General features: G+C 43.7%; 1 protein-coding gene across 3 annotated transcripts; it reads left to right on the forward strand.

Annotated features, from left to right (window-relative positions):
- Nucleotides 1–14,259: 14,259 nt before the first annotated feature.
- LOC109162951 lies at nt 14,260–23,127 on the forward strand. 3 transcript variants are annotated; one of them, XM_019311659.1, is made up of 8 exons: nt 14,262–15,073; nt 15,471–15,634; nt 16,007–16,221; nt 17,265–17,401; nt 17,489–17,636; nt 22,558–22,626; nt 22,709–22,837; nt 22,879–23,127. In XM_019311659.1, the coding sequence occupies exons 1-7, from the start codon at nt 14,406–14,408 to the stop codon at nt 22,802–22,804; spliced, it is 1,497 nt and encodes a 498-aa protein (XP_019167204.1). In that variant the 5' UTR covers nt 14,262–14,405; the 3' UTR covers nt 22,805–22,837; nt 22,879–23,127. The 3 variants fall into 3 exon arrangements, with proteins under 3 accessions (XP_019167205.1, XP_019167204.1, XP_019167203.1); XM_019311658.1 differs by having other exon boundaries at nt 22,709–23,127; XM_019311660.1 differs by lacking the exons at nt 22,558–22,626; nt 22,709–22,837; nt 22,879–23,127 and adding an exon at nt 17,743–17,847 and having other exon boundaries at nt 14,260–15,073.
- The last annotated feature ends 1,215 nt before the right edge of the window (nt 23,128–24,342 follow it).

Here is a 24,342-nt window from a genome sequence, read left to right on the forward strand (position 1 = left end):
TATATATATATATATACATACTAGTTTTTCTACGCGCTTTGCGCGAATAGGATAATGCCCAATACTTATTTTTAAATAAATATTTCAAAGTATATCAATGTAATATTATATAGAAGATGTTCATGCATAGGTAAATAAATGTTGAATTTGTTTATTTAAATCAGTAATTTAAAGTATATAAATGCAAGATAATATATGAGAGATTGATTATATATAACTATCACAAAAATAAATGTTTGCAACTTTGTAATAACGTTAATCTAAGTACTGAGTCTAAAAGCAATAGTTTAAATAAATACTATTTTTGGTTTAAATTTTTTTAATTCTCTTTTAGGTAGCATTGTGATACTGCTAATTCTACGTAAGCAATATAAAATAAACCCGAGACCAATTAAAGCAAGTAAATATCTTTATTGATCACGGTAGAGGCCCTAAGTACAATCTACTTGGTTGCTCTGAGTGCCGACTGACTGCGGTCGGGATTCTCTAGTAACAACCTATCGATCGTCCAAAAGTCCTCTACACTGTAGCTACTGTGGGTATTTATAGCCGCTGTGCCGGGGACAAGAATCCGGTCGTTCGGCATGTTCTCCACGTAGCCACCACGTGTCATCCTCCCGGGTGCCCTGTCTGTCGTCGTAAAGAGCTGCCACGTGTCCTTTGTCAGCTCTCTCGCCAAAGGGCTACCGCTCGGTGGTCGACACTACTGCTCGGGCAACTCCCGGTCGGACCCCGACCGGGTTCTTCACATGAAGCCCGACCTGTTACCTGCAAAACAAAGAGAGAAAAACAAAGGCAAGTCGGTCGGGGTAAAGCTTATGTCGGTCGGGATATTCCCTACCAAAAGCCCCCCAGCCCGGGCCTTTTTGACCGTTCGGGAAAAAACGGGACGGGATGAAGAAGCCCAAACGTCGGCCATCAAACCGACCGACCAGCTGTCATTCCTTCCCTCGCCATGTGTCGGCCACTGCCGGCCTCTGCGACTGCAACGGTCGCCTCGGAATCAGCGCTGGTCGTGTCACGCAAGTGGATTGGTTTCCCGCCTAAATGTTCTCCTATAAATAGGCCCTTGAGGCCTTCAAATGAACTTTCCTCAATCTTCTGATCCAATCGGCACCCTCTAAGAGTCCCGAGCGAGCTACTCAGCAGATCAACCGAGCAACTTATCTACCAACTTCAGCCAAGTTTCTCCAATCGGTAAACTCTCTATTCTTTAGCTTTTACTTTGCTTTTAGCTTTGTGTAGGAGTAGGATAGAACTAACTTCGAACTAACTTCCCGAACCCTGTACTAACCCCGACCGACCTTTAGGTAGAAAACATGTCGGATTCGGATAGCCAGAACGCCTCGATCGCAGACTACGACAACACGATCGAGCACAGCAGCGAAGAGGTGGACATCATGTCCTATTCTCCAGAGGTCGAGCAACGAACACAACACATACCCGACCGAGCCCCCGAGCCAAAAGGGTCATCGAGCTCGTCGGGGACATCGGGGTCGAGCTCCAGCAGGTCGGGGAGCGACGAAACGTCCACGAGCGGACGAAACTCCCCGGATGAAGGCGTTAGGGAAACGCCTACAAGGGTAATAGGGGATTACCCTCAGGTCGAGCCCGAGGAAGGACATCGGGCGAACGAAGCCGAAGCGGACGAGGAAGACCCGGCCGGGCCGGCATCGCCGAGCGGGGACGGGTTTGAGTTCCTCAATAGCGAGAGCGTCGAAGGCCAGACGAGCTTGCTGACAAAAGGAGAAGCAAGCAGAATCGCGGCAACTCTCGCTGGTCGGGTCGAGTTCGACACCAGCAGGCAGCTCGGAAATATCATCGAGCGGCATCAGGGGAAGTGGATCGGGATGCATTACGATTCGTTAATGGCACCGATCACGTTCCCCTTCTCCAGCCTCCTCACCGCATTCCTGGGCTATTACCAGGTTATGCCCGGGCAGATTTGCCCGAACGCGCACCGTATGATCGCGTGTTTCCCCCAGATCTGCAGTCGGCACAACTTAGCCTGCACCATGGAACTCTTCAACTTCGTCTACCAAGTGAAGGTGCTGGCGGCCGCGTACGGGGGTGGATTTTTGATGACCCAGTCCCGAGCGGATAAATGCTCGATTGAGGGGCTACCCGGGAACAACCGGGGGTGGAAGAACCGGATCTTTTCTGTAAAGTACGATCCGTGGATCCTCCCGGTCGAGAGGGTCTGGAGTCAACGCTTTCGAAAGCAAGTCACCCCAATCGAGACCCAGGCCCTCATAGATGCTGTGACCAAGATCTCGAGCGAGATTTATGAATATCACATCTTCAAATCGCCCGAGTGCTACGAAGCGGCCCGGCTGCCCGAGCCGGTCTACGATCTGACCGAGAAATACAAACCCGAGCCGGCGGGTGTAACAATTGCACGGATGCCCGCTCGGGGCAAAAGGAAGGGTAAGGGTTTGAGGCCAAGCCTATTCCGGACCCTTAACATCCCGATCACTCTTAACTCGACCTAACCCACTTTGTTTTTGTTTGCAGAGATGGCCGGTTTCGGAGACGAGGACGTTCCTCTACGCCCGGTGACCAAGATTTCCCTTGGCAAGAAGAAGGCCCAGGACAAGCCGGCCGGGGAAAAAGAGATTCCTATTGCCCGACCCATAGGGGCATCGACCGTCACCACGACTGAAGGCTACGTGGTGGACGCCTCGGAGGTCCTGGTCGCCCGAGTGGCGGTCGGGAAGGGAAAAGAGAAGATGACGGAGAAGACCGCCTCAGAGACCGGGGCCCTAAAACGGCGCCACGAGCAGCACAGCCCGACGCCCTCAGGCGGCGGCAGCAAAGGTGGTTCTTCGATCCTCACCCGGATCGGGAATGCCGGGTCGGCTAAGGAGGACATCTCTAAGCTGACCCCGAGCCAGGTAGCCAAGAAAATCGGTCAAGACTTGGCTGAGGTAAGCATATTTTCTTCTTTCAAGTTTTCTCTTAAGTCAATCCACTCGGCTAACTTGATCGTTTGTGCACCGTAGATCTCCCGAGCGGCCCAGTTTCTTCAACAGCGGGCGTTACAGGCCAACGAAGCTGAGGCCTTGAAGAAAGTCGCCAACCGGCGATTACAGGAGATCCGGGACCTGGAGGCCGAGCTCAAAAAGACTAAGGCCGAGCGGGATCTCTCAGAGCAGGTCGCCCAGCAGGCGATCGGGGAAGCAGCCGAATTAAGGGCTCGTCAGAATGACCCGGACAAGCTCGCCCAACATCTCTTCCAGGACACCGAATCGGGCGCTCGTTTTCTCCAGTCCGTTCGGGGTACAGAGGTCGGGGAGAAACTGGTGTGGACGTTTGGCCGGTGGGCGTACAAAGCCGGTCAACGAAAAATGCGCGACCAGACAAAGAAGATCATGGAGCAAGCCCTTGAAGGGGATGATCTCCAGTTGGTCTTAACTACCCTCCCCGACAACGTAGCCGACCCAGGGCCAGCACCTTTTGATCCGAAGGATCGGACCAAGGCGAGCGGAGCTGGGGCCGCCCCGAGCGGAGAGGGACTGCCGAAGAAGGGCGATGCTGAGACCACGAAGAAGTAGGATAGGTTTAAATTCTGCTTCCTTGTGTAAGTGATGCTAATCGGGAGCCCGGTCCCGAGTTGTACCGGGCACGTTTTTTGATTAATAAATCTCTTTTGTGTTCAACTTGTGCCGTTCGTTTTTTACTTTATTTCAACGTGCGTACACCGATCGTAGATGCTCGACCTTACAGCCTTTTAGCCCGGTCGTGCACTATTCCACTCACTCGATATCCGACCTTGTGGCCTTATGGCCCAGTCGTGCATCCAAAATTTCGACGTCTCATTGGCCTACCCGACCGAGTTTATCCAATCCTAAGGCCTTGTCGAAATTTTGAGAATAGGTAGGCCTCCACGTTCGGGATATCCCCGAACGACAGACCTATGTCGACGTCATACTGGCCAACCTGATCAGGTTTACCCGATCTCCTGGCCTCGACGAAATTTTGAAAATGGGTAAGACCCCACGGTCGAGTTTTTCCCAAGCGACGGGCCTACAGACGGGTAAGCCCCCACAGTCGGGTTTTTCCCGAGCGATGGGCCTACAGACACTTCCTTATCCCAGCCCCCACACTATTGTGCCCTCGAGGCACGAGCGAGTGCGATAGTGGAAGGAAAATGAATGGATCGGGGAATTATGCTGAGCGCTCCTGGCTTCCCCGATCAACGGCGTGACCCAAATGTCCGCCGAAGAGAAGCGTATTTGACCGGTCGATAAACTCGCTCGGTCGATGTAACTTGATCTGTATGTATTAAAAGTATAGAAAATAACCGACTGGGCCGCCGTATGCAAACGGTCGAGCAATCACCGATCGTATATACATTAAACCCTTTCGCACGCAGGCGGTTTGAACAAATATTTACAACAGTAGATTTAATTACAAATGACGACCGGGACTAACTCGCAGGTTGAGCCCCCACTTCGTCCAAAGATTACAAAAAATAGGCTAGTGCCTAAACATAACGAGGTGCTCGGAATTCCAAGTCCCCTCGATTATCCGACCGGTTGTCGTCTCCAGTCGGTATGTACCCGGCCGTATGATAGCGCTGATGATGTACGGCCCTTCCCAGTTTTGAGCTAGCTTTCCGCCTTCCAAAGGTTGACTGGCCTCCCTTCGTCGTAGAACGTAATCTCCCACCTGGAAATAACGAGGGTTGACCCGAACGTCCTTTGAACTCTTGACTCGTTTCTGATACTCGGCCATACGCTGAGCGGCTAGCTCTCTTTTTTCCTCGACCCCGTCGAGATCCACGACCATCGCATGTTCGTCCTCCTCCGCATTGTAGGTTCTTTCTCGATCGGTCGGGATCCAAGCCTCGATCGGGAATCGGGCCTCTGCTCCATAAACCAGGGCGAAAGGGGTCTCCAAAGTAGCTTCCCTCGGGGTCGTCCGATAAGTCCACAACACATATGGCAACTCATCGGCCCAACTACGACCAGCCGAGTGTAGCTTCTTTTTTAGACCTTCCAAAATCGTCCGGTTAACGTTCTCCACTTGTCCGTTTCCCTGCGGGTAAGCCACCGACGACCGGACGTGGGTCGTCCCGATCGTGGCCAAGAAATTTTAAAAATATTGGCTTACAAATTGGCGGCCGTTGTCGCTGATGAGATGCACGGGCACACCAAAGCGGGAAATCACATTGCGCCAAAGGAACCGAGCACACTGCTGAGATGTGATCGTGGCTAAGGGCTCGGCTTCTATCCACTTGGAAAAGTAATCGATGGCGACAATCACGAACTTTCTCCGACCGGAGAGCTGAGGGAAAGTGCCCAAGATGTCTACCCCCCACCTAGCGAAGGGAATTGCTGTCGTGACCGGCTGATAGAAGGTTGTCGGTCGTCCAGGCATCCGGGCAAACAGTTGGCACGTCTCACATTCCCGAGCTAATTTTTCACAGTCTAGCTGGAGGGACGGCCAATAGTACCCGATCAGCATGATATGACGGGCTAACGATCGGCCTCCTTGATGTGAAGAACAAATTCCCGAATGCAATTCCTTCATGACCAGATCGGCCTCAAATGCGGTCAAGCAACGCATAAGAAGTCCTCCGTACGATCGCCTGTAGAGACGACCGTCCAAGACTTGGAACCTTGGGGCTCTAAGCTTGGCCTTCCGAGCACGCTGGGGGTCGTCTGGGAGTCGACCGTGCTCGAGGAACTCCTTTAGATCGGTGATCCAATTGTCTTCTACCGGTTGGATCGGATTGACCGGTAGGCGATGGATGCTATGTCTCGGGATCACCAAAATTCGTGCTATCTTCGACATATGTTCCGGGGCGTCTTGAGCCAACTTTGACAAGATGTCCGCGTCGGCATTATCCAATCGGGGTATGTGCCGGACGGTATACCCCCGGAACTGAGCAAGCTTCTCCATGGCTAGGTCTCGGTACAACTGCAGACGCTCTCCATTGACTTCATAATCTCCGAGAACCTGCCCGACCACGAGCGCGGAATCTGTTTGAGCTCGAATGTAGTCAGCCCCCAAGTCTCGAGCGCACTGCAAGCCGTTAACAAAGGCTTCGTACTCGGCTTCATTATTGGTCGGATGGAACTGATACATGAGAGCAAAATAGACTTTGAATCTTTCCGGGCTCGTGACTACCACTCCTCCTCCTGCTCCTTTCTTGCTACTCGACCCGTCAGTAGCTAACGACCACCACTCAGCCTCGGGATCCGCGACCTCGGGGGTCGGGTATCCCGGGCGGTGCACTCGACCAAGAAATCAGCGAGGGCCTGACCTTTGATAGCTGGTCTCGGTCGGTATTCGATCGCGTACTGGGTCAACATCAACGCCCACTTGACTAGGCGACCAGACGATGAAGCAGTTCGGAGGACTGGCCCGATCGGCTGAACGGTCAACACGCGAATTGCTCGACCTTGGAAGTAGGGAGCCAACTTCTTCGCGGCAATGTATAAGGCGTAGACGACCTTCTCTAACCGGGAGTACCGGAGCTCGGGACCATGTAGCGCGTGGCTTACGTAGTACACCGGTCGCTGGACCCCTTCCGGATCGGTTCGGCACAATACTGCGCTTACTGCACGATCGGAGACGGCGAAGTACACGTCTAGCTCTTCTCCGAGTTCGGGCTTTGAGAGCACGATTGGTGACATGAGATACTCCTTCAGCTCATCAAAAGCCGCTCGGCATTCTTCGTCCCAGACGAATCCGTTAACCTTTCGCAATACCTTGAAGAAAGGTAAAGCGCGCTCGGCCAACTTAGAGAGGAACCGGCTGAGGGCTGCCAACCGACCGGTCAATTGCTGGACTTCTCGAACGGTAGAAGGTGGTTGCATGTCCAGAATCGCTTTCACTTTGGCCGGGTTAGGCTCAATTCCTCTCTTGGTCATCATGTAGCCGAGGAACTTGCCGGTCTGAACCGCAAATGTACACTTAGTCGGGTTCAGCCGCAACTGGTACTTCCTCATGATCTGGAAGCACTCCCGGAGATCCCGAGTGTGGTCGGATCGGTCCCGACTCTTGACCAGCATGTCATCAATATAAGCTTCCATCGTTCGGCCCAGCAAATCGGCAAAGAGCATATTGACCATTCTCTGGTAGGTCGCTCCTGCGTTACGGAGGCCGAACGGCATCACTCGGTAGCAATACAGCCCGTCCGGGGTCACGAAGGCTGTCTTGCTCTCATCTTCATGGTGCATCATGATTTGATGATAACCCTTGAATGCATCCATGAAACTCATTAACTCGGCCCCGGCCGTCTCGTCAACCATCTGGTAGATACTCGGTAGAGGATACGGGTCGAGCGGACAGGCCTTGTTGAGGTCGGTAAAATCAATGCACATCCTCCAAGCTGGGGGCTTAGGAACAAGGACAATATTGGCCACCCACTCGGGATAGATCACCGGTCGGATGTGCTCGATCGCCGCCATCTTCTTGACTTCTTCTCTAACAAACTCGCGGCGATCGGAAGAAAGGTGCCGGGTTTTTTGCACGACAGGCTTTGCTGCGGGATCGACGGCTAACTTGTGGCAGATTACCGATCGGTCGATCCCGGGCATGTCTTCGGGCCCCCACGCAAAAATGTCGGCATACTCCCGGAGTATGGCCAAAATTTCCGCTCGGAGCTCGGGGGTGAGGGCCCGACCAATCTTAATCTTCCTATCCGGTCGGTCCTCGGATAGGGGAACTTCTTCTATTTCCTCGGAAGGCTCAGGCTGTTCCTTCCGATCTTTAGCATCCTCTTTGGCTATGGTGTTCACCCAGGAAGACGAACCGGAGTCACGTCTGTTGACCGCTCGGGTGTAACACTTCCGGGCGGATTGGACGTCGCCGCGGAGTACACCGACCCCATTGGGGGTGGGGAATTTCATGCACAGGTGGGGCATTGAAATTATCCCACCGATCTTCATAATGGCGGGTCGGCCCAAGATAATGTTGTGGACGCAATGGAGGTTGACCACAACGAATTCTAGCTCCGTCTTGATCGACTTCGGGGCTGCGCCGATCTCGACCGGGAGCGTTATCTTTCCCTCGGGGTAAATAAGAGCCCCGGTAAAACCCGACAGTGGTACACCGACCGGAGTCAGCTCCTTCCTGTCAAGGCCAAGTTTCTCAAACACGTCCAAATAAAGGACGTTCACACTGCTGCCAGTGTCGACCATAACCCTCTGGACATCCGTCCCTTTGACGTCAATCGTGACCACGAGCGCCTCCATGCCGTGGTCGCCGCTGCTGGGTTGATCTTCCAGGGTGAAGGTTATGGGCTCCATCTTCTGCCTCTTCCCAGTCTCCCGGGAATCCACTATGGCGACCGGGCAATTACTCCGCGGTCGGGAAACGTCTTCCAATCCACCGAAAATAACGTGGATGGTCGGCTTTCCTGCTGGTCGGCTGCTAAACGGAGGGTCAGGGTCCCGTCGGTCATCACGACGATCATCTCTTCGATCGTCTCTTCGGTCCTGACCTGACCGATCGGAGCGTCCTTCACGATCGGAACGGTGATAGGAGCGCCGGTGATCTCTCCGATCGGTATTCCTTTTGGGGTCTTCTCTCCTCCCCACACACTTGTCCAACTTCCCAAGATTGAGCAAATCCTCCAACAGTTGGCGCAAGTGGGTACACTCTTCAGTGTCATGCCCAGCACATCGATGGTAAGCGCAATGCTTACTCTTGTCAGGACCATCTCGATCGGGATGGGGGAGCTTGATGAGATTGCAAGACTGGGCATATTGCATGGCCTCCGCTGCGGATCGGTTCAAGGCCGTAAACTCACCAGGCCTGGTGCGGGATCGGGGATGGTCATCACCCGATCGGTGTTCCGCCCGGCCGGCCGGTTTACGGGACGAAGACCCGACCTCCTGCGAGCGTTTTACGGCGTTCGCCTCGCCAGCGTTGGCATAATCTGTGAACCTTCGAAGGGCCTCCCCATAAGTGGCCGGGGGATGTAAAATGAAATCTTGATATAAATACCCCGCCCGGAGAGAGATGTGTAGCATGTGGGTGGCGGTCGCATCATCCATGGGCTCAACCTCCCCGACCGCCGCCTTCCACTTGATGAGGAAGTCGGTCAAGCTATCGCCTTCAAGTTGCTTGGCCTTCTCCAGATACATATAGGGCTTCCTCACCACTTTTGAAGTGATGAACTTCCTCACAAACTTGATCGCCAAGGTGTCAAACTTGTCGATCGAGCCCGGCTGCAAAGTTCGGAACCATTCCGCCGCCCGACCGGTAAGCGTGGAATAAAAAGCCCTGTTCATTACGGCGTCTGACACACCCTTCAGCATCATATTGCTGTAGAAGTCGTTAACATGAGCCTCGGGGTCTGTCCGGCCATCATAACTTTTCTCTCCAGAGACCTTTAAATCAAGCGGGTAAGGCTGAGCCATCACCGCCGCTGTGAAAGGCGTCTGGTGTAGGGTCGATTGGTCGACCGGGGGTGTTGCAGGGTGCGCGTTTCTGAATTGCGCAAACTCCGCCTGGAGGTTATAGAGCAATCCTCGGGTCTCGTTGAGCTCAGCGGCTTGGGCAGCTTGGGCTGTATCCCGAGCGCGTCGCCGTCGGTGAGATCTCGACCCACTATACCCGGATGAAGCCTCCTGGCTGGCTTCCTGCATCTGCACGTCTTCCGGCTGACGATTCGGGTCTTGGGGTCCCAAACGCTGCCGCATCTCCGGTCGAAGACGATCAAAAGCTGCCGCTCGGGCAACTTCTTCGGGGTCCTCCGCTTGGGCGGGAACCTCGGCCGCTTGCTGGGCCTGCCATGGTGCCTCCATCGCATCAGCACCCCCCGACCCCAACCGCGAACGAGCCGAGCGTCGAGCCCGGGAAGCGAACTGACGCTGCGGCTCTACCTGTGGGGTCGGGTAAACTGAAGGGGTAGCGGCTGGAGCCGTGTAAGCAGGCGTATATGGTGGATACCCAACCGGGGGAGTGTAGTACATCGGTTGGCCAGGCCAATACCCGTACGGCGGAGGTGGGACCGGGTACGGGTACTGACCGGGATACATCACCGACTGTTGTTGATACGGCTGACCGGGTGTTGGATATCCCGGTTGAATGTAGTTCACCGGCTGTTGGGCAGCCGGGTATGTGTTAGATGGATGCGGTGGTGAGAGATTAAGATTCAAGTCCACCGTCTGACCTTGCTGTTGGGTAGCGTGGTGATTGGATGAACTCGCTGCATCCACCTGATCGTCGACGAAATTGTTGTATGCCCACGGATACATTGTTGCAAAGGAACTGAGTGCTCGTCAAGACGTTGCTTTCTTGCACGGGTCCCCATGGACGGCGCCAAAATGATACTGCTAATTCTACGTAAGCAATATAAAATAAACCCGAGACCAATTAAAGCAAGTAAATATCTTTATTGATCACGGTAGAGGCCCTAAGTACAATCTACTTGGTTGCTCTGAGTGCCGACTGACTGCGGTCGGGATTCTCTAGTAACAACCTATCGATCGTCCAAAAGTCCTCTACACTGTAGCTACTGTGGGTATTTATAGCCGCTGTGCCGGGGACAAGAATCCGGTCGTTCGGCATGTTCTCCACGTAGCCACCACGTGTCATCCTCTCGGGTGCCTTGTCTGTCGTCGTAAAGAGCTGCCACGTGTCCTTTGTCAGCTCTCTCGCCAAAGGGCTACCGCTCGGTGGTCGACACTACTGCTCGGGCAACTCCCGGTCGGACCCCGACCGGGTTCTTCACATGAAGCCCGACCTGTTACCTGTAAAACAAAGAGAGAAAAACAAAGGCAAGTCGGTCGGGGTAAAGCTTATGTCGGTCGGGATATTCCCTACCACATTGTTATTGTTTTCATCTTCAGTACATGTCTTTTTTTTTTTTTTTGTGTTATTGGTAGTGTGTCATGTGCAATTGGTTTATTGGTAGTATCATAAAGGGATTCATCATGCAATGAGATTATGATGTATGAAGTTTTAGATTTGTCTTGTTATGTATATGACTGAGATCTTAGTTGTGCTATGAACTCTTTATCTTACAAGCACATGTTGATATTTGGAAGTGGTAGTTTTCCCCTACATGTTTCATGTGTTGTGAGACATCTAATTCTAAATTAATTAAATACATATATATTATTTTTTGTTGTAGCTACTAATTTATTTTTTAATTTAAGTAATAACAGCAATAAAGTTGGAAAATTATGATGTGGAACCGTGTCCACCTTGCAAGGTGGACAAAGGTGGACCCGGTTCCAAAATTGTTCATAATTATGAATATATAGTTCAGAAATTATGAACATAGAGTTGTGAACATAATTATGAACATATAGTTCTGTAATTATGAATATAGAGATTCAATAATTGTGAATATGAAGTTAAAAATTATGAATATATAGCTTTATAATTATAAACATATAGTTCAGTAATTATGAACATAGAGTTCTGTAATTGTGAATATAGAGTTCAATAATTATGAATATGAAGTTCAAAAATTATGAACATATAGCTTTATAATTATAAACATATAGTTCAGTAATTATGAACATAGAACTGTGTCCACATTGGAAGGTGGACACAGTTCCACAACATAACGATTGAATAAAGTGGCGTACATATTTTTCATCCACAATAATGAAATCATTGATTTTTTTTTTAAATTTCCATTCGTTGTTGAGACAAATTGTTTTGAGAGTTTGTCAATAACAATTGCTATCAATAGATGATGATAATAAATAATTCAAAATATAAGGTTACAATAGATATTATTATAATAATAATAATAATATATTAAAATTATCTTACAAATTTCTTTAGAAGTTTTCATGCATTGATAAAAGCATAATTGAAATATTAAGTTTTGTTCTCAATAATCAAAAGAATATTAATTAAACGAAAAAAAAAAAAACTGAAGTTAAATTTATTTTTTTTAATGAAAAAAAATCAAATGATTATCAAAGTTCATGATTTATAATCATTGAATACTATGTATTTAGTCGGGCTAATTATTTGACCAAAGTTTATGTTAAATTTTATATTTTATTTTTTTAATACATTTTAACATATTCGTATTATATGCTTAACAATTATGCTAACTCTAATTGGAATGAGGTTCGAACCTAAGACCTTTCTTATAGAAATTAATAAGTAAGTTAAGAATAAGAGTTAATTCCAGCAATGGTCCTCCGACTATATTGATTTTCCAAAATTAGTCCTTGACTTTTAATTTGTACACTTTAGGTCCCTTGACTTTCAATTTCTTTCCAATTGAGGTCCTTTCGTCAGAATACGGTTAATTGAATTTTAAATGAAGGGGTAAACTCATCATTTCACTTGCCTATGTATTATTCTTAGTATTTCTCCATTGTATACGCGATATATATGAAGATAATCTTAGTCGAAACCCTAAAATGTTCCTCGTCGTTCTCCATTTGCTGACTACTCGTGTGTGCGTTCCTCTATTATTGAGATGTTTACAAGGTATAACAGCGAAATACGAAGAATAATACATGGGCAGGTGAAAGGACGAGTTTACCCCTTCATTTAAAGTCTAATGAACCATATTCTAACGAAAGGACCTCAATTGGAAAGAAATTGAAAGTCAAGGGACCTAAAGTGTCCAAATTAAAAGTCGGGGACTAATTTTGGAAAATCACTATAGTCGGAGGACCATTGCTGGAATTAACTCTTAAGAATAATAAATAGTTAACGGAATATTCCGTTAATAAAGTTTATACTAACGGAATTTAAGATTATTTAAGGAAAGAAAATAATATAATAAAGGGTAAATAAGAAAAATCATTAAAAATACTAAAATCAAAATACTATGAACCATTCATTTTAAGAAACAAGTAGTACCGACATTTTTTTTGTTTCAGTTAAGAGCCAAGCCTAACATTATTGGCTCTTATTAGAATTGTAGAAATTGTAGATGTAGATAAATATATATATATATATATATATATATATATATATATATATATATATATATATATATATAAAAGGAAATTAAGATTGATTATATTATACATACATTGCTAAACTAACTTGTAGACATTAGACAATGACATCAACTGATGGGTACATAAGACATGGTGACAAAACTAACTTATTACATATGAATAGTAGCCATACAGTGATCACGTGTCCATGACAATTGTGAAGTGGCAACATCTGTGAACTGTTTCAAAAAGGATCCTTGAAGGAATATCATATTATCATAGATAGGACAAGAAAACAAACACACTACACTCAAAACCTGACTTTGTATAATGATAGTTTTTACTATGATTTGTATCTTTATTTAGCATTATATTTTGAGTTTTTAGTGAGTAGACTATTATTTGAATTAACAACAAAATCTGCAATCATTATTTGAGATTATGTATGACTTTATAATAAAGGAGATTAGTATATGGTACTCCAGCTTTAATATAGCAATCATTATTGTGTGAACCATATTTTGTATACTGTAAAATAATGTACATTCAGTATAAAAATAATATACATTCAGTTCAAAAATAATGTACATTGTATTTAGGAAATATACATTATTTTTATACTGAGTGTACATTATATTGTATAATATACATTCAGTACAAAAATAATGTACATTTAATATATTAAAATGTACTTTTTGTTATGGTCCACATAACTCTGTGTGGACCATGGTTCACACAATAATTTGCCTTAATATAGTCTCACTTTGTCCCTTAATTGAGCCGGCTCGATGCAAATGGAAATTAGTCTGAATATGATATGTAATTAAAAGTGTCTCTTATAATTAGAGTCTATTTAAGATACTTCGTGGTAAGAATAACAACTAGGTAGGGCGGGGGCGGGCCTCGTCTCCATCCCTAACGGAAAATTGAAAATAGTCTCCATTCCTATCTTCGCCGAAAATTAGACGGAGACAGGGATTTCCCGTTTCCGGTCAACTCTTAATCAAAATCTCCTAAGTCTTAATTTAATATATATATATATATATATATATATATATATATATATATATATATATATATATATATATATATAAAATTTTTAATTATAATAATTATTCAAAGACGGGGCAGGGAGAGGTATTTCTGTCCTTGTCCCCTACAGAAAATTACATACATTCTCCATCTCCGTTGTCGTTCCTTAAAAATTTTTTCCATCTTCATTTCCGTCGGGACGGGAAAATCCTCGTCAAGAACGGGACAAATTACCATCCATACTTCGTGGTCTAATAAAAAATAGCACTATTACATAAAATTTTTGAATTGATTCAAAAATTATATTTGTATCCTTAATAAGATAATGTTAAATATTTAATTTATGCCCTCCACAGTCCACGCTATTCGGTGCTGCATTGCTGGTTCAGTCGTTTTTTCACCGGTCACTTCTTTCCTGTGGTGCACGCACTCTATTACAGATTTACAGGCACGAGTCGTCCTCCAGCTGTTCGACGAAATGCCTGAGAAATGGTCTCACACATTGCGGCCTTGAACCTTTTCATTCCGTCCTCACAGTTGAATGCTCCATTCGTGCCCTCACTTGTTTTTGTGTTGAGGCCCGTGTTAATGGTTCATTGCCTCCCAAAATTTAAAACTTTTACCCCCGAGGCGGCGAAAGGGATGGGTGTGTACGGGATTCTTGAGCTGAGGAGGACTGGGCGGAGCAGGAGGAGGAGGAGAAGTGAGGGCTGTGATTGGTGTTGTTGTGCTGGAGGGTTGGCGAGCGAAGGCGACGCTGAGCTGGAGGCAAGGATTTTGGAGTTCATGGAGAAATCCGAAAAGCCCGCGACGTTTCCGTCTAGGAAAGAGTTGGAGAAAGCGGGGAGGTTCGATTTGGTTGATGCTATTAGCGAGAGAGGAGGGTGGTTTACGCTTGGTTGGAATTCAGGGGATGAGGAGCAGGTAGATAAAGAAGCCGAGGCATTGGACATTGATTTTGAAATTGAGAAGCTTCGAAGGAGACTGGCGAGTTGTCAAGAGACTACAACTATTGAGAACAATGAAGTAGTGCCTTCTCAAGAGACTGCATTTGATGAAGAGGCTCTAGCGTTTGAAAACAATGAAGTGGAGTCAAGTGGTTTTGATGATTCTTCTGAGACTGCATCTCAGCCAGCTTCTTCATCCGGTAGATTATTGTGAGGTTCCTATTTGGGATTTCTTCCCTGATAAATGCTTCTCTTTTGACATCACCATGCATATATCTAGGTTTTTGCTAACTATACACAATATGTAAATAATAACATTCTTCTGTTACTGGAATAATGTGTCTTATTTGATTGCTTTATCGTTTAAGTTGATGAAGTTATTGTAGAAGTGCTCAGTAATTCCTCTTTCTATTTTTGGAACACTTAGACATTTAACTCTTGATATTATAGTGGTGGAAGAAGTCAATGAAATTGGTAAGGAAAAAGAATTCTTGCAAGGGTTTATCTTATGTTTCTATGGATTTATGTTTTTTTTTTTAGATAGCTGAGATTTGAGTTATATAGTTTTCACTGAGTTATTTTGATCTTTTCTTTGTTTTTGACTCAGAGAAACTGAAGCTGAGGAAGGTGGTGGGATTGAGGGGATACTAAGTCGCTTAGAGAAAGAGAGAAATTCGTTCCTTGGTATCAATATTGGAAATTATAGAAATGGAAACCATGGTTCGAGCAGGGATGGCCAGAATGATAGGAACCCTGTATCCACTGGTTCTGGTAAGTGTTGTTTCATTATCAAGCCGTTATTCTCTCTTGGTGTTAATGCTTTTTAGCTGTGGTTACATAATCTTCATAAATGAAGACTTCTTTTATAACATGCATTTGGATGTAAATCTCGGTTTTGGCATTTGTAGAACTGTTACCATTAACATGGTAGTTAATTTTGAGTTTATTTGTAGAACTGTTACCATTAACATGGTAGTTAATTTTGAGTTTATTCAATAATTCTGACGCTTTTGCTGTGAACTGGTTGAACTGTTAAAGGTGACATGGCGTAGTTGTCTGATTTATGTTCATTCTGATGTAGGCTCATCCATACAATCATTTTCTAAACCATAAAAATGCGATTTTATTTCATTGTTTAAAAAGACAGGATTGACCTTGGAATGATCAATAGAGAAGGTGAAAGAAATGCTTCAATGGATGACATAGATCTTCTGGCAGAAAGTGTTACTGATGATTTAAATAGGCAAAATGGTAATAATCACAACAACATAAGAACTCGCCTAATGCACCTAGAAGTTGAGCTTGCTTCAGCTCTTCAGTTGCTGAGGTCCAAAAGTGAAGAGTACATTTCAAGAGAGGTGGGACATCTCATTCTTCTATTTTGTGATTTGGCCAATTACTTCTAACAGAGTATTAGGGATTGCCATTTTCTTCTCATACATTCATCTTAATTTACTGTTGTTCTTTTTATAGAATACCTAACTAAATGAATTCATTGTTACATGTTAACAACCTGTCACAAGTTCAATCATTTGTTTCTGCTATGAGAACCAAATTAGTCATAGCTGGTTAGACCATTGGATAGAGATCTGGTATTTGTTTTGAGTTTTAAACAGGAAATTCGTTTCATGATTGTTTCACAAATATAAGTCCATATACCAAACTCCAACTATCATTCAAAAAATAGTTGGTGTTGCATTCAAGTCAAATTATTATTCAGTTATACCCATATAATTGTTGTCAGAAGTTCAATTTTTCGTTGGCATTTTTTTGTTTCCATTGAATTAACATATTTGAAATTTTCTTGATTTCTACTTGGAAAATTGCTGTCCTGGTTCATCAGAATAAAATCTACTCCGTAGTTCATACTGCATTTTGTAATAGTTAAAATTTCATCTAAGATTTCTGGTCCATATTTTTATGGATGTTAGGTCAAACAGCTCTGGGTTGAAATCTAAAAGTTTTGCTTTCTTTCTTCCTTTCTTCTTCTTTTTAATTATTTTCTTGTTTCCACACTTCAGAATGTAAAATCACAATTATCTGTATTTGGTGCCTTTGTTTCTAAGATATCTTTATTTTGACAACTGAGAATAATAGAGAGAAATTGCATACTTAGTTACAATTATAGACTATAGAGACTACAATAGGCACAGTATTTGTACTAAAACATGGAACATAGGGGAACTAGAAATCCTAAGATGTATGTTTACTATGCAATAAGCAAACTAAACTAATAAAGTAACTAACTGATACCTTTAAGATTTTTAAACTTATCAAACTATGGCAAACTAAACTATTAATAAAAAATTTCTTTCAAAAATATCTTTTTCAAATTGCAAAAGTCATATGCAAGGTAGTCATCCAGGTGCTCTAGATAATGGTTTCCTTTAATTTTCCCCAGGTTACTACAAGTGGTCTGGAAAAGCTTTCTGATGCATGGGAATTCCAGGAGAATGAGTTCATTAATGCTCACGAGAGATTGCGGTCAATACGTGCAAAGCTAGCTGTAACTGAGGGCAAAATGACATTAGCAACAATGTATGTATGACTCCATTCTATTTAATCATGTACTTTGGAATTATGGATACACATCTTCAATTAGTAAACAAATGCCATACTTTTCAGTGATGCACAAAAGATGCTGGAAGAAAAGCAGAAAAGGATTGATGGTGCTCATAAAGCTTTGCAACTTCTTCATAATGCCCATATTGTTTGGCCTAACTCTGCTTCAGAAGTTCTCCTAGTAGGTTCCTTTGATGGTTGGGCAACACAGGTTTGATTTTATTTCACATGAATTAGTAGAAAGAAGCTTGCTGTAGTTTGCCTTAATTAAAGCACAATATTTTCCTCATAGAATTGCCCAAACTTACTTACTGTAGGACACTTGAGCAATGTTCCAAGTGGCACAATTTATGAATGTTTGCTAGAGTGACTGTAGAGAGCAACATCTAGCAGGTGGATGGGGGCAAAAACTAGATTACTAGATGTTGTTGCTAGAAAAAGAGGATATCAACCAATGTGTTTGTTCTATTTTATGTGTCTTCTTCACTGCTACAACTTAGATATATATACTACAACAATGGACAGTTTTATAGACTCCACTTCCAAGTCTATTTATTTCTATGCCTTTCCATCTTCTATAACTGTTTATTTCTAACACTCCCCCTCGAGCTGGAGCATATATATTAATCATGCCCAACTTGTTACAAATATACTCAACCCTGTCCCTGCTAAGCCCTTTGGTGAACACATCAGCTAGTTGATCGCCGCTACGAACATGAGCCATGGAAATGAGGCCTTGTTGAATCTTTTCACGCACAAAATGACAATCTACCTCAATATGCTTGGTATGCTCATGGAACACTGGATTGTTTGAAATGTGTATAGCTGCTTGATTATCACACCATAAACGTATGGGCTTCATCACTTCCACACCAACCTCCTTCAACATATTGTGCACCCAAGTTATTTCACATGTAACATGAGCCATCGCCCTGTACTCAGATTCTGCACTAGACTGAGCCACAACAGTCTGTTTCTTGCTTTTCCAAGAAACCAAATTACCTCCTACAAACACACAATGCCCTGTTGTAGACTTCCTGTCACTGAACGAACCTGCCCAATCAGCATCTGAAAATGCCTCAACTCTCGCATGACCATGATCAGCATATAGAATGCCTTTACCTGGTGCATTCTTGAGATACTTTACAATTCGAACTGCTGCCTCCCAATGAGTTCGCATGGGTGCTTGCATGAACTGACTTACCACACTAACTGGAAAAGCAATATCAGGACACGTAATGGTGAGATAATTCAACTTTCCCACCAACTTCCTATATCTTTCTGGAGAATCAAAGGCCTCCCCCTCACCAGCCACAAGTCTCACACCCTACTCCATAGGGGTCTCACATGGTTTTGATCCCAACAACCCAGTATCATCAATCAGATCTAGCACATATTTCCTTTGGGAGAGAAATATTCCTTTTCGAGAGCGAGCAACTTCAATTCCTAAAAAATACTTCAACACTCCCAAATCTTTCGTGTGAAACTTTTCTTTGAGGAAAGATTTAAGAGCTTCAATACCTACTGCATCATTACTTGTGATTACTATATCATCAACATAAACAATCAAGAGAATGCACCCATCATTAGTATGCTTGAAAAAGACAGTATGATCACACTGACTCCTTTGCATACCAAACTCCATAATCACACTACTAAACCTCCCAAACCAAGCTCGTGGAGATTGCTTCAGGCCATATAGAGACTTTTTCAATTTACACACTCTTCCAGACTCCCCCTGAGCAACAAACCCAGGAGGTTGCTCCATGTAGACTTCCTCAACCAAATCACCATGCAAAAAGGCAATTTTGACATCTAGCTGATACAGAGGCCAGTGGTTAGACGCAGCTAAGGAAATAAAGATACAAACTGAAGCTATCTTAGCTATCGGGGAGAAAGATTCTGTATAATCAACACCATAAGTTTGTGTATATCCCTTTGCTACTAGATGAGCTTTATGTCTAGCCACAGACCCATCAGGGTTCATTTTCACAACATAAACCCAGTTGCAACCATATGCAGTCTTACCGACCGGGAGGGGTACCAAATCCCAAGTATGGTTGTCCTCAAGAGCAGCCATCTCCTCCTCCATTGTCTGTCTCCACCCATCATGTGCTAAAGCCCGACTCAAAGCGTTTGGAACTGACATAGAATCTAAACATGATACAAAGGTGCGAGATGACAATGGCAAATGATTATAAGACACAAAAGAGGAAATAGGGTTTTGACAACGGCGTTTACCTTTACGAAGGGCAATGGGAAGATCCAGATCATTTGACGAAGATTCTGGTAAGGAAGAAGTATTCACTTGTGGTTCGGGTGGTGCCACTTCATCTCTCAGCCGCCGAGTATAAACCTGTGTAATGGGGGGTCTAGAAACAGACTCGACAGGTATGGTAATAGTATATGTAAGAAAGTCATTGTCTTGAGTAGACCCATACCCAGATGACCCAACACTCCCAGTGAACACCATGTTTTCAAAGAAAGTAACATCGGCTGACACTAAATACCGCCCCAAGTCAGGTGAATAGCATCTATAACCCTTCTGAGTATGCGAGTATCCCAGGAATATACACTTAAGAGATTTTGGATTAAGTTTTCGGCGTTGAGGACGAACATCCTGGACAAAACAAGTACATCCAATATTTTGGGTGGGAGATGAAAAAGAGAGTCAATCGGATACACTAAAGAATAAGGAATTTGACCTTGAAGGACAGACGATGGCATCCGATTGATCAAGAAACATGCTGTATGAACAGCATCAGACCAAAAGACTTTAGACGCTTTCATGGGTGGTTTAGGACATTGATTTTTGAAATGGCCCGGTTCTCCACAATTGAAACATACCCTTGGTCCCCCACGACCTCCTCCACAGCCTCTTCCACCACGTCCTTGATGGCGACCACCTCCACCTCGACTATTATACCCTTCATTAGTATAATTTCCTTGAGATACAAACACACTTCCATCACTATTGCTCCCTTGTGATATAAAAACACTCTTCTCAACCGGTTCATTATTGTCAGTACTTACTGCTGCATTTTGTATCTGAGCGAACACTTGGTCCAACGACCCTAATTCCTTGTTTCCCAATAATTGTGACCTAAGAATCTCATATTCTTTGTCAAGTCCGGAAATCCAACTAAAAGCAATTAACTGATCACATTGTGTTTTTATTGTTTTCACATCAGTTGTAATAGGCATTGCAGTGCATAAAGCTTCACTTAAGCTTTTAAAATCATAATAGTAATCTCTCAGATCTCGACCTTTTTGATTAGGTCTATAGACATCCTGAGACAACTGATATAATTTCCTTAAATTGCTTGTCCCTCTGAACCATTCAGACACTAACTCCCACACTGCTTTAACTGTGGTACAATGTTGCATTGATAAAATTACCTTCCTATCAATACAATTAATTACTCGTGATAATAAAGCTCATCTGCTTCCCATTCTTTATTATCTGCAGGGCAATCTTAATCTAAATGGTCCCCTTTACCCATTCCATCTAAATTAATTTTAAACAAGAATTTCCATTCAGCAAAATTAGACCCATCAGCAGTCAATACTACATCAATTAATTTAGATGGAGTAGATACAACAGTAATATTCCTATTACTTCCTTCTGCCATGACTGCCTATTCAAGTTGAACCTAGGACGGTAAACCCAAAATCTTAAGGAGAAGCAACAATAAACTGTTCCCTATTCACGTTCAACCCAGGACTGCAAACCCTAAGTGCAAACATCCACAAACCAGAACTCCACAAAACATACCTGGCCAGAACCTACTCCACACAGCGAGTCCCCCCAGAGCAATTGCCGTCGACGAAGGTGGCCGGAGAACGCCTCACGCGCCGGCGCGTGGCGTCGGAGCATCTGGACGGCGGCGGCGCGTGGAAGCTCCGATGGCGGTGCGGCTCGAGCTCCGGCGTCGCCTCCTCTTTCCAAGCACGGCCCACTACTTCACTCTCGCCGGCTCTGATACCATGTTGCTAGAAAGAGAGGATATCAACCAATGTGTTTGTTCTATTTTCTATGTCTTCTTCACTGCTACAACTTAGATATATATACTACAACAATGGACAGTTTTATAGACTCTCCACTTCCTAGTCTATTTATTTCTTTGCCTTTCCATCTTCTATAACTGTTTATTTCTAACAGATGCTATTCTAATTTTGAGGGTTACATCAATCTTTTGGTGATAGGGAAACTTCATTTTGTTGGTTTCTTTCTTCCTGAAAAATTGATCATCAGAAAATGATTTGCTTTTTCATGCTTAATCAGTCTGCAATTTATTGCCTAATTTTATTTTTTCATTTAATAGATTTAAGTTAACATGGTGATGTGTCCAAACCAGTGGTTCACATATCCAGTGCTTTCCATTCTTGTGAGTTAAGGTTAGTTATTATGTAGATTCAGTTTGGAAGCAGATACAGTTGAAACTCAAAATGGGGATAATGGTTTGGAACTGCTTCATAGATCTCTTGACTCTTGGTATTGCTGATGTTTGAAGCATAACATAGCCCTTCCTTAAATGCAGGAACTCGTTTTGCTGCATTAAAACAACTAAATTTGATATTTATAGGAGTTTCCACTTTGCACACAAGATATGCTAATTTGATTGCACTTAACCTACAAGTGGAAAAAAAAAAAGATGAAAAGATGTGCAAATATGATTTTGCGAGGTTTTGTGATTTAAAGCAAAGTTGTTCTATTCTTCTCCGTCATTGCAACCCTGATTCCTTGTATAGCAAAACATCTACCCCACTACAAATCTACAATCTAATAATGGAGTTTCCCATAAGGCAATTGGATAGAAAAAGTTATATGATCTATAATTTCTTGATGTTCATTCAAGGGTCTGTAACTACAAAAAAAACAATAGGAATTAGTTACTTTTAAAAGTTAGATCTACATCGTCATTTGTATCGATGAAAGTGATGGATAACAGACATCAAAAGCTATGTAAAGTCTTTGTACTCTGATAGATTAATGGGCACTTGCAGTTTTGAGTCTGTAAATCATTTCACATCCCCATTACTTGGGAAAGAAAACAGCATATTATGATATTAATCATCTTCACTATGTTTTATCCTTGATTGGTAGCATAATATGCAATATTTGATTGCAGAGGAAGATGGAGAAATTGAGTACAGGTATTTTTTCTTTGCGCTTGAAGCTGTATCCGGGCAGATACGAGGTTCGTTGTTATCTCTACTCAGTGACTTCAATATTATGTACTCCGATCCTTTGGAATAGTGAGTATTTCATTCCCTCTGCAGATCAAGTTCATTGTTGACGGTGAATGGAGGATTGATCCTCTACGCCCCATTGTTCAGAATAACGGGTACGAAAACAATCTACTTATCATCACATGAAAATAAAACCCGGCATTGCTAGACTCTCGCAAGACCCCAGCCTTTCCAGGAGCTGCAAACTTGCGCAACTAATATTTCATCGTCTTAACCAGAACTCGACCTTTGTAGGTAGTTAAATTCTTTTCTTTTCTGATGATGTTTTCATTGAAATATATAGCTTCCTTTCTAAAATTTTGTAGCACCCATTTACCAGAGTAATATTTGTTCCCCAGTGACATAAAACCAAACATTTTATGATTCAATTAATCATTTGTTTTTTCCCATGAAATCTTGGGCAGTCATCTCCAATTGAGCTACCAAATTAAAGTAGTGATTGATTTTCAGTGCTCATAATGTACATGCATGTCTGTATTCCCAAGAATCTGTTTGCCACTTACACTATTTTATATTCATTGTTAAACTTTTTTGAATAAATTAATAACATAAAATAAAATAAATTTGTTTTACATGGGTCCGGGTCCAGCATCAGATAATCATTTCAAAATGAAAGGTAACCAATAAGAAAGAGACAGCGTAAGAAGTAAAATTGAGGTAAAGGCGGAAGAGGAGTTGATAGAGCGAGTCAGAAATTGGGTGGGTCCCCACTGGCGTCTCAGATTCTTATCTCATCTCTGATAGTCGTCTGATCTGGAAAGCTAAGGAGAAGATCGGGTACCGGGGCCGGGGCGGTTCTCATCTGTTGTGCGATTCTTCCACGTTGGTCTGCTATCTTCATGATGGGGCCGCCGGCCAGGTTTCCTAGCAATGGCATTGGTATGCATGCATGCATGCAAGATGGCAACACGGACAAGGGGAAAAAGACAGAAATGTGAAGGTGAAACATGCAATTTTTTAAAATACGAACAAAAAAAAAAAAAGTTGGACGAAAATATGAAAACACATTTGAAAAATACGTTTTATCATATTTCCGGTCAAACTTAAAACACTTGCGTTTCTCAAGACACGTAAATTTCACTTGTGTTTCTCGAGAAATGCAAATTTATTATTATTATTATTATTATTATTATTATTATTATTTTAAAATTTTGGCTTCTCTGGCGAAGAACTGGTTGCCTTCTCCTTCGCCGGAGAAACCAGCGACCAGTTTTGGTCGGCGAAGGAGTGGCCTTCTCCTTTGCTGGTGAAATCAACGACCAAAAATGGGGTCGCTGGCTTCTTCGGCGAAGGAGAAGGCAACCAGTGGCCTTCTCCTTCGCCGGAGAAACCAAAATTTAAAAAAAAAAAAATACGTTTCTCAAAAAACACAAGTCTCATTTGCGTTTTAAGTTTAACTGGAAATATGATAAAACACATTTCTCAAATGTGTTTTTCATATTTTCGTCTAACTTTTTTTTTGGTTATATTTTGAGAAATTGCATGTTTCACCTTCACATTTCTGTCTTTTCCCACGGACAAGTACATGTCCGACGTGAACCTTCCCGATCAATTCAACTTGATTATTACCATCCCGATCAACCTTCCTTTGTCCGTAGTATTTGTTGGCCTAGCGGGGTTGATAAAGGGTTAAATCTATTAATTGGTGGTTAGAGGAATTGTTG

This window comes from Ipomoea nil, unplaced genomic scaffold (genome assembly GCF_001879475.1).
Source record: "Ipomoea nil cultivar Tokyo-kokei standard unplaced genomic scaffold, Asagao_1.1 scaffold2971, whole genome shotgun sequence".
Classification (NCBI taxonomy): domain Eukaryota; kingdom Viridiplantae; phylum Streptophyta; class Magnoliopsida; order Solanales; family Convolvulaceae; genus Ipomoea; species Ipomoea nil.